This window comes from Oryx dammah, unplaced genomic scaffold (assembly GCF_014754425.2).
Source record: "Oryx dammah isolate SB20612 unplaced genomic scaffold, SCBI_Odam_1.1 HiC_scaffold_10, whole genome shotgun sequence".
In the NCBI taxonomy this organism is placed as follows: Eukaryota; Metazoa; Chordata; class Mammalia; order Artiodactyla; family Bovidae; genus Oryx; species Oryx dammah.
In genome coordinates, this window is record NW_024070194.1 from 49,901,470 (window position 1) to 49,913,056 (window position 11,587).

At 36.9% G+C, this 11,587-nt stretch overlaps 1 protein-coding gene across 8 annotated transcripts in view; it reads right to left on the bottom strand.

Moving 5' to 3' along the window:
• ARHGAP12 (Rho GTPase activating protein 12) overlaps positions 1–11,587 on the bottom strand; it is a 122,036-nt gene that overhangs the window by 44,839 nt on the left and 65,610 nt on the right. For 4 of the 8 annotated variants that reach the window (XM_040248058.1, XM_040248055.1, XM_040248057.1 and 1 more), the window contains 2 exons: positions 5,755–5,895; positions 4,499–4,579 (listed from right to left, as the gene is read on the bottom strand). In XM_040248058.1, coding sequence (XP_040103992.1) covers positions 4,499–4,579; positions 5,755–5,895 — 222 coding nt within the window. The remainder of the gene's footprint in view (positions 1–4,498; positions 4,580–5,754; positions 5,896–11,587) is intronic. The other 4 variants (XM_040248062.1, XM_040248059.1, XM_040248061.1 and 1 more) reach the window with 1 other exon arrangement.

The following is an 11,587-nucleotide window of genomic DNA, read 5'->3' on the forward strand; positions in this document are numbered from 1 at the left end:
TTTCTCTCCCGCGCATACTGTCTCTCTCTCTCTCCCTCCACTTTTGGGTCAGCATGCCCTCATGCCTAGACGATGTATTTTCCTTTACTTTCTAAATAAAACTGAGCTGTAACACAGAGCTGTAACACTGTCCGAAAACTGTGACACACCTAGGGCTTTAACGCCCGTCGCTTCAAATTTTTGTTGTGACGAGACAGAACCAAGGAAATTACACATTCCCCTGACAGTCACATATTTTGCCTATTTTCAATTAGGTTCTCTCTCTCACTAGTGTGTACATAAAGAACCAGCAAGTTCTTTATACATTTTGGTTTCTAAGCCTTTGTAAGCTTTACAAATTCAATGTAGCTTTTCTGAGCCCAAAGCTCATGTCGTCCCCTTTGTGTATGGTATCTTTAATATTAAAAGGTGTTCTGCTGGATTGTATGTAGTCACGTCTGTCCATCTTTTCCTTTAGTTTTTCCTTACACAGTCTTATTGAAGAAATGCTTCCTCTCTGAAGTCAAAGACATTCTCTGATCTAGCATTCTACAGCCTTTAAAGTTTTGCTTATTACATTTACAACTGTCATCTACCTGGAATTAATCATTGGGTGAGAAATCAAGATCTATGTTTATTTCATTTTCCTCCCCTGGAAATAACCAATAATCTTCTAAATATTTATTGTACAGTCCATGCTTTACCCGGGGATTTGTGATGCTACATCTGAGGTTCCTATTCTGTTCTGCTGGTCTATTTCTCTGCACATGTGCCCACAACTTAATCACTAGAGCAGGGACCCCACCTCTCTCCTATTCTTAAGTAGACATTCTCCCTACTCAGGAATATTTTGGTTCTTCACAGACTTTTGCTTGTAAGTAAAATTTAGCATCAATTCAAAAAAACAAAAAAGGTGGAGACGGGAATAGTAAATGGAAATGCAGTCAATTTCCAGATCAATGGGGACACTGTTACAATGTTAAGCATCCCAACCCAAGATCATAATGGTATATCGCATCATTTCAGATCATCTTTTATGCCCCTCAATCCTGCTCTGAAATTTTCTTAAGATCTTACAAACTTTCTACAGGTATAATCTTATGATTCTTCTTGGCATTGTTGCTGCTAATATAAAAAAGAACTTTATTCCTATCATATTTTCAAATTAACTTTTTACTAGAGAATTGGGTAGTTTTTAGGTTGATTTTATGTCCAGCAAACTTGCTGACCTAGTAACAGTTCTGAGTTTGCCAAATCTCCTGATTTTCTAATAATAAAAGGAACAACTGCGTCTCAATTCTTTTCTTTTTTTAAAATTGTTGAATAGAAACATTGACAGGAAAGTTATAGTCTAAGACCTAATTTTAATGGCAAAGCTTCTGCAATGGCACCATGAAGTATGAGATTTACTATAAACTATATGATAAGTAATCCTCAGCATGATGTAATATATCATTACATTTGAAGTGATCTTTTTGTAGAAACATATAATTGGGTCATGGTTTTTATCATTTCCAAAAATATTCAATAGCTCTGTTTAAACCATTTACATTTAATGTAATTTATTTAAATGTTAGGATTTAAGTCTGCTGCTTTATGTTCTGTTTATCATGCCTGTTTCTCCTTTCCTGCCTTCCTACGGACTATCTTGAGTTTTTACTAATGTAGTTTAATCTATAGCTCTTTGAGTCTATTTTGCGTTAGTTTTTTAGTGCTTACTCTAGCCTATTACAAATTATGTATTTAATTCCTCCCAGTCTACCAATATCAGAATTTTACTATTTCAAGTGAAATGTAGAAACCTTACCAACAATTATCACACTACTCTCCCCTCTTCACAATACAGTTGTCCTAGATAACATCTCCACCTTAGAAATGTTCTAATTTTTTTAAAGGTCAGATATAATTTTATTTCCTTTTTGATTTCCTAAGTGATCAATTGGTTGTCTAGTAGCATGTAGTCTAGTCTCCACGTGTTTGTGTTTTTTACGGTTTTTTCCTTGCAGTTAGATTCCTAATCTCAAAGCACTGTGACTGGAAAAGATGCCTAACATGACTTCAATTTTCTTGAATTTACTGAGGCATACCTTGTGGCCTAGCCTGTGATCAGTCCTGGAGAGTGTTCTATGTGCACTTGAGAACGTGTACTTTGCCGCTTTTGGATGGAATGCTCTATAAATATCAATTAAGTCCATCCAGCCTTGGGTGTCATTTAAAGCCTATGTTTTCTTATTCATTTTCTGTCTGGATGATCTGTCCATTGACCAAAGTGAAGTGTTAAAGTCCCCACTACTGTTATGCTACTGTTGATTTCTCCTTTTATGGCTGTTTGCATTTGCCTTATATATTGAGATATTCCTATGCTGGGTGTATATATGTATTTACAATTGTTATATCTTTTTCTTGGATTGATCCTTTAATCTTTATGTAGTGTCCTTTGTCTCTTATAACTGTCTTTATTTTAAAGCCTATTTCGTCTGATATGAATACTGCTATTGCAGCTTTGATGTCCATTTGCATAGAATATCTTCAGATATTCACCCTTCCCATTATACTCTGTTCATTTTTAACGTTCCAAGTTTTCTTCATTTATCATTTCTCTTCCATTTTAAGGATTTCTTATAGCAATTCTTTGAGAATAAGAGTGTTGGTAATAAATCTCTGGGTTTACTTTAATCTGAAAATGTCTTTATTTTACTTTCATGCCTGAAGGGTATTTTTGCTAGATGTACAACCATGAGTTTTTTCTTTCCGCATTTGTAAAATGCTGTGCCACTTCCTTCTGGCTTCATGGTTTCTAATAAGACATCCTCTGCTATTCAAATCATTATTACCCTGCAAAGTACTGTGTTGTTTCACTGAGTTGCTTTCACGATATTTCTTGCAGGGGCAGGGTGGGGCGAGGTGGGGAGGTGAAGTCTTTAGTTTTCAGAAATTTGATTACAGCGTGTCTGGATATGGATTTCTTCAAGTCCATACTGTTTGGTATTTACTCAGCTTCATGAATCTGGTGGTTTGTCTTTTATCAAATCAGATGTTTTCAAACATTGTTTCTGAAATTATTTTTCAGCCTCTCACTCTTTCTTCACTCCTTCTGGAATTCTCATGAAATGAATGTTAGGTCTTCTGTATGGTCCCACAGATCTCTTGAGACTCTGTTCATTTTCTTAAAATATAGTTATTTATTCTACCTAGGACCATACATTCCTCTCACAGCAGAGGCAGAGGTGGAAAAGCAAGCCCTGGTGTACAAGCCCTTTTCAATACCATGTTTTTGATACATTTGCTCACAACCCATCAGTGGAAGCAAGTCACATGTCTAGACTATATTCAGTCATGGTAACAGCAGGACAATATGCCCCCATTCACAGCAAGAGGTCACTACAAAGGTACACAGCAAAAAGCACTGATATGGGAGTGGGTGAGGAATGGATCAAATGATGCAAACTGCCACCACAGGTAATCTTGCTTTTTACCCTTTGATCAGCAAAATTTGTCAATATGTGTTTTATTTTTCTGTGTTCTGGTCAGTATTGAAGGCTCCAGTTGAAGACTCATGCCTTCCTTTAGTTTCAGAAAATTCCAAGAAATTATATTTCCAAAATACTATTTCTCTACCACTTCTTCCATTTTCTTCTTTGAGAATTCCCCATTTGTGCATACAGGAAACTTTCCACCCCTTCCATCTCCTTTAACCATGTTTTAATATTTGTTATCTTCCTGTCCCTCTGAATATAGTTTATTCTATCCACTGCACTATATTTTTTAATGATCTTTTCTATATCCATGTATCTCTAAACTACTAATATTTTTCTTTAAATTGACTTACTTTGGGGAAAAAAAATTTCTTTAGAAACTAATGTCTGTCTATCTGATAATTGACACTACAGATGCATCTGCTACTCAGGTGTTTTCTAAAATGTTAAAATAAGGTACCAATTAAAATGTAAATGTTTGCTCAGATATCATTAATATTTATATATATTTATATCTTAATACTAACAGTGGTAAGTACACAACCATTTTGAAACCTACTGCTTTAGATAAACTCAGCCCTGGTACATTTATCTTTAGAGAGCCAGTGAGACCTCAGAAGGTCTCATTACCACATGCTGCTTATGACTGATTCAACTATAATACACTTCTACATACAAGAATAAACTTGAATACTGAGTTGTTTTTCTTTTAAATAAGTTTAACACCAACTTCATGCAGAAAACTCAACAAATTTAAGAGAACTCTTTACATTACTGCCACTTAAAAGGGATCTTGGATCCAGGAACAATGAAAAACTGAATCAAAGAACTTTTAAATAGGGATTATCAATATTATATAGTTATAAGATAAATGTATGTCACAGAATAATTTAAGCAAAAAATTCTCAATGAATTATGGAAAAACTAGTCTTGCTGCTTTTCAAGAGCTGAATAAAAATTTAAAACTAAATCTGTCGCCACCATTTTCAGGTATTACTGCACCCACTATGTTTACACAGAAGCTCAGGGTGAAGGTTTATTACCTTTGGCAACTCCCATTCTGACCGAGCTCCATCTGCACTGTAGTAATATTGTCTACCTTGATCGTCAACATGCTTGAGCCACTATAAAAACAAAACAGGTGTTATATTTTAAACACAGATAAAGTTGAGCTTAAGCTTATAAAATCATAGGTATTAGATGATATTCTTATGAATTTTATTCTAGTTGCTCAAAAACATTCCAAAAGAAATATAACAAACTTATACTAACAGACTAGCATTTTAAGTTCAATAAAAATAAGGAACTAAATATTAAATGCAAATTTATTTTCTCTCTTTCATCCAGTGTCAAGCTAGCAATCCAAACACCACTTAACAACACAAGAAATGGATAACATAAAGATACAAAGACACATATGTGGACAACATATATATGTATGTATGTGGACACAAGGACACACAACCCTGAAATCAGGGTTGAGAAATTAACAAAAGGCAATTTTTCTTCAATCTTTAAGGATGAAACTACTAAACGATTTAATCCAAACTTCATACAAACCCTTAGGAATTAATTACCTGCGGTAGCCAACACAGCTTATTCATACAATTTAAGTAACACCAACAACAAAACTTCATATAATACCGGAAATATGAAGGAGTAAAGATTAAAACATATGATCTTGATTGTGAAACAAATGAAAATTATTGTTTTCATGTGTTCTAGTGTTAAATAACTAAAGAAACAATGTGGAGTGAAAATCCTATCTCCATTTATTTCCAAGGCTTTTATTCTTTAAACTAGCACAACCAACCATTACCTTCTCTGATGATAAACACATAAAATTACAACAAGTATTCTCACACTAATTAATTAATCATAAAGCACTAGATTCATGGTTTTTGTTTTACATAATTTGGTTATAAAAGATAAAGCAATGTAGGAAGTGAGGGGGATTATTATGACATGTTGAGAAAACTATTCCCAAAAAACTATTTGCCAAGAAAAACACAAAGAAATATGTTTACTGAAGAGGCATAAACAGAATGACATTCAACGGGTCTACTCTTAAAAAGGTTCTGTCTTAAACAGGTTGACACCACAAAAATTATGACAACTGGAAGCGGTTTAAAACCATGAATCAGTAGTTACATTGAATTTTCAGACTGTCAGCTGACAGGACTACAGAATTGCAAGAAAATATTTTCATGAGTTTTAAAAATACTACTAGAGCTTCAGTACACAACGATTTTATGAGAGGAATCTGCCAAGGAAACTAGATGAGAAAAAAAGAATGTACCTTTTCATTAGTATAGTCACTGGTATATAAGGTATGCCCACGTTCATCCAACTCTTCTGACCAACCCCTTGGAGGAGAACCACACTGACTATCTGACTGGCTGAGACAAATGCTGTGGTAGTTTTCTTCTGATGAAAGAAGCTACAAATAGTCAGAAACATAAGGATTGTTCTTCTTTGAATATACATATACAGCAGTTGAAAATCTAAGCAATTGACTTTATTTGGCTAAAAGATCTTGAATATATTCAAATATTTAATTTTCAAAACAAATTGTTTAGTCTTTTTAATGGTACATTGCAAGTGGTGTGGGGAAGTTAATAAGTTATTATATTGCATTAATGCAAGCCTATATTCACTATAATGAAACTGAAAACAGTGTTTTCAGACTGAGAGATAAAAATGCTACCTTCTATGTTGTGCTACTTTCAACTGAAATCAGATTAAAAAATGATGGGGATAGAGCAAATGTATGTACGCACATTCTATGTGTAAGCAAAGTAGGAGGTGAGGGCTCTTCATTAGACTGAGATACTTGAAAATTTCACTTATTAATCACAAGTTCCGAGCCAAACACCCAGCAAAAAGGGCTTAATGAATATATCTTGAGCTAATTCTTTTATTAGCTCAAGTGTGGGATGGGAGAGGGGAGGGAAAGACACTAGCTCTGTAACACTATATTTTATTTTGTAATTGATCATAAAGTTTTCCTGACTCACTCAACACAAATGCTTGTTAAAAACTATTCAAAACTATACTTTAAAAGAAAAAAAAAACTGAATGAATTCAAGCATAATACCGAAAGATTAAGAAATTCAGGGTAATATTTACTGGGCTAATTCTGCAAGTGACCCTTCCAGGGTCACATTCAGGTAAAACAGTTTCTACAACTACATCTACTCAACAGATCAAATTTTCTACCACCATATTTGGTCTGAAACACTCAGATGTGTTGATTCTCAATGTTGTACAAGTAACAAACATCCTAATGTCAGTAACATGTCCATAAAAACTGACAAAGACAACTTTAAAGTCTTGAATGGAGTGAGCTGTGCATGTTTTGTAATAGCAATGGTTTTAAAAAATGGAAAATCTAACTGAAAAATCAGGATTATTTTAATCTAATTGAGATCACTTAAAACATAAGCTAATATCAGAGCGGTACAATAAGAATCTTTTAGAAACAAAATAAAAGGCAATCTGTACGGAGAATATTATTCAGCCATTTAAAAAAAAAGAAAAAATTTAGTCATTTGTGACAACATGGATAGATTTTGATGCCAGTATGTTAAATGAAATAACTTGCAGAAGAAAGACAAATACCCAGTGATCTCACTCACATGTGGAATGTGAAAACCAACCAAACAAATAAGCTCACAGGCACAGAGAACAGACTAGTGGTTGACAGAGACATGGGCAATGGGTGAAGAGGGTCAGAAGGTGCAGACTCCTAGTGGCAAAACAAAGTCCTGAGGATGGAATCTACAGCATGGTTATAGAGTTAATAATACAACACTGCACATTTGAAATTTGCTAAAAGAGTAGATTTTAAAAGTTCTCATTCCCAGAAAAAAAAATTCTAAACTATGTATGGTGACAGGTATTAACTAGGCTTACTGTGATCATTTTGGCAATATATACAAATGTCACATCATATTACATCACAATTTTTTCCAAAACCATCAAGGAGCAAGAGGTTAAGGAATACTCAGGAACAAAACTAACCGGAAGCAAGAATCCAGATCGGTAAAGAGAATAAAAAGGCAGCATTCTCCAAGAAGGCATTTGCCAAACCTTGAGCCGAAACATTAGTTTTCAGGACCATGCATACGTACTGGGAAAAACAGGACTTGGGACAACGTAAGTAAGGCAGGGAGTCCCACAATAAACAGGGGACCCCAAAGAATTATATCTGTAGATTATAGGGTAAACCAGAAACAAATCTTGTCCCTCTACTGCACACTAGGAAAATCACAGGAATAATTGGGGGAAATCAGGGGAGAACCCAACAAGCCAGTCTTTATGCATTCAAATTACTACTACCTAGGTGGCCTAGGGAAACTAAAACTGAAAATTTAGTTTCAAATGTTCATAGGATACTAGTTTCCCGAGGCACCTGAGAGAAACACAAGGAAAGCCTCTCAGAAGGAAGAAACTTTCAACATTAGCACTAAAGATTTGTTATCTATGATTTCCAACAACTATACCTCACATTAAAACATACACACACAATATGAAACAAACCGCATGAGTGAGAGTCAGCAGAAAAACAACATATTCAGACTCTTAAAGACTTTATATACTGAAATTATAAAAAATAAAGTAGAAAATAAGAGCCAAGAAAAATATGACAAATAAATGCAATATATGATCATTCAGTGGATCCTTACCGCAGGAATAAAAACCATAAAGGGTATTAACTAACCAGTGAGAAACACTGAATATTAACTTTGTATTAAATAATATTCAGATATTAAATTTCTTGGATGTGATAAATGCATTTTTCAATATGTTTTCAATTTGTTTTACTGGAAAAAGTCCTTAGAGAATAAAACATTATATTGTCTGGACAAATAATTCAGAATAGAATAATTAGTGGAGACAGAAGGGTGAAAGGAGGTAGAAAGAAATGTGTGCAACTTTTGAAGTCCATGCACCCTAGGGTCCAAGCTCCGCAGAGAAGCCTGCACACCGCAACTAGAGTAGCTGCTCACCGCAACTAGAAAAGCCCGCATGAAGCAAGGAAGACCCAGTCCAGTCAAAGAAGCAAGAAAGAAACGAGGCAAATGTGGTGAAGTGGTAACAACTTGTACATCCAGATGAAGGGTCCCTAGCATATAGGAGCTCAATGTGCTATTCTTTCCACTTTTCTGTATGTTTCACACTTTTCAAACTCTTAACATGGGTAGTTCCACCAAACAAATTAAAAATAACACATTTTTTAAGTTCAAGGGTTGGTTTAATATCAAATAAACACACATGATGAAGAGAGAAACAGCAAACAGGAGCCTAACTTGAAAATGACTGAAGACAAAGCACGGAGAGGGACAGCAATAAAATGTTAAGTATAATGGAAATCAAGAAACATGACTAACAGAGTAAGCACGTTAAATACTTATCTAATCAAAGTCCCAAAATGAGAGGAAAGAGAAAATGAGACAGAAGCTGTATACAGATAATGCATATAGATATATAGGAACTTCCCAGAGTTAATCAAAGGCAGAAACTCCTCAAATTTCGGATTCCCAACAAAGCCTGGGCAGGAAATAAAAAAAGGTAACTTCACCTAATCACATCACAGTGAAATTACAGGCACAAGGTCCTCAAAGCCTCCTGAAAGAAGAGACCTACAGGCGAAATTGTGCATATTAATAACAGAAGCCTGAAAACATGAGAGTAAGTCTCAAGGAACTAGGAAAAAACAAAAAGCAAACAATCACCTTTTAACTGTGTACCAGGTAAAGGCAGTCTTGAAAAATAATGAAAAATAAATTTCCAGGTAAATGAAAACCAAGACTCTATCACTAACGGAGGCTCACCAAGGAAATTTAAAGGTATGGGTATGTACTTAAGGCAGTAAAAAAATTATTCAAGATAATGTAATCTGCCTAAGAAATCTGAAAAAGAAAGTGGTAAATATGAGGATTAAAGTCACCATGTACAACAGTGAGGCTTCCCTGGTGGCTCAGTGGTAAAGAACCCACCTGCCAAGCAGGAGGCACGGGTTCAATCCCTGGGCTGGGAAGATCCCCTGGAGAAGGAAATGGCAACCTACTCCAGTATTCTCGCCGAGAGAAAACCCATGGACAGAGGAGCTTAGTGGGCTACTGTCCACGGGATCACAAAAGAGCTGGACATGAATTAGTCACTAAACAACAAATGTACAACAGTCATGGGGGGCAAAGGGGACTAGAAAATGGAAATCAACAACAACAAAAAGCCCCACAGCACTCGAAGACAGGGGACAGGGTTTCAAGGAGCAAGCAGATGCTGATTAATTGTAGATGTTGACACATACGCCAGTTACAGGTTCTAAGGTAGCATTTCTTAGCAGCAGCAGCACGGACAGTTAGGGCCAGATTATTCCTAGTGGTGGGAGCTGTTGTGTCAATCACAGGATGCACGATAGTTTCTCTGGCCTCTACCCACGAGACGCTGGTAACCCTTCCTGAGCTGTAACAACTCAAAACATCCCCAGACACTGCCTAATGTTCCCTGCAGACAAAACTGCCCTAGGTGAGAACCACTGTTCTAGGGCAACCACTAAAATAACAAGCTTCTGAGTTAGAATGAAAGAGAGGTTTGCTCCCACTTGAACCCCAATAAGATAACAGTATTGAAATAAGCTCAAAAAGATCTGAACCCCCAAGAACAGGAGAACACAGAAAGACACAAGAGCCACAGAACTCTGGAAGCTGAGAAGCAGATGAACAAAACCCTACATTATCCACAAAGCAAGCAGAATCTAAATGGGTGGGGGTTGGGGGGGCACTGAGGAGGAAAGAGGAAATCCAAGTTTACACAGCAACGTCTTCAAATGGCTCGGTTCCTCCTGGAACCGAGGCACTAAACTGAGGACTGAGATAGCCAGGATCCCCTTCTCACGCCTGGCCACCAGGTGTGCACCCTCCCTTCCTGCAGCAGAAGCACAGGGACTGATTCCCTCTCAAGAGGAATTCCCAGCTGGGAAACAACAGGCACAACTGGAACATGGGTACCAAACAGAAAGAGGGGAGACTAAGGGGCTGTGTGTGAAATAAATGCTGCCACCAACACCCTGGGCAGCTCTTACTGGCCAGTGATCCGACTTCTGCAGAGACTGGTCAGTCTGAAAGGGAAGACCTCACGGTTCCAACACTGGAGACATCCAACATGCAGCTGACCAAGGTCACCATAAAGTCAAGTTCAAAATGCCTCGCAATTGTGAGAAAAAAATGATCTTCAACCTAGAATTCTGCACTCAGCCAAACTCTCAATTAAATGTGAGAGTACAGTGTCAACATTTTCACATACATGGTCTCAATTTTACCTCCATACGCAACCTTTCTCAGGAAGTTACTGGAAGGTGTGCCCCAGCCACTCTGGAAACACCTATTCTTACACAATATGTGCAGAGAGTAGAGGTGTGAGCTCAGACTGGGATTTAGAGATCACTCCCATCTAGTCTCTGAAGTGTAACAGAAACCTAAGAAAGGCTATTCCAGTTTCCGTACATACTTTAAATCCTTTTCTTCTATAATTTAGCCATTTCCCTAATTCTTCCAATTAATAAGACTTTACTTTATTATGGACACACAGGACCACTTACTTTCAAATCTTTCTAGACACACAAATGCAAATCACTTCCCTAACACTTCTCTTATTATAGTAACGTGAACAATTTCTCACTAACCCTCCACCTCATTCCTCAACTCTGAAAGTTTAATACAAGCTACCACCAAAGCATAGCTATAAATAACCAAATGGAAAATAGGACAAGAGGAGGAGTTATTAACCATACAAAGCTCTCAGACTCTGCTAAACACAGGACGTGTTACCTGATTTCTCCAGCTCCTACCTAGCCGGAGTTCTGTTTCTGCTGTACACATCAGCTGCTCTAAGAACAGGTGTCCTGTGTGTGTGCAGGGGCTGCCGTCTACCAAACAGCATGATGTTAACTCCTTTCCATCCATCCTACCCAGGCTTCTCTGCAAATCTGCACAGTCCCAGGGAATCTCTGGCCAATTCATTGCACTGCCCTCCGGGGGGACTAGGGGGTAGAGGTGTGTGTGTGAGTTGCACTAAGTATGTGTGTGTGCTGCACTGAGTATGTGTGTCTGTGTGTGTGTCTATGA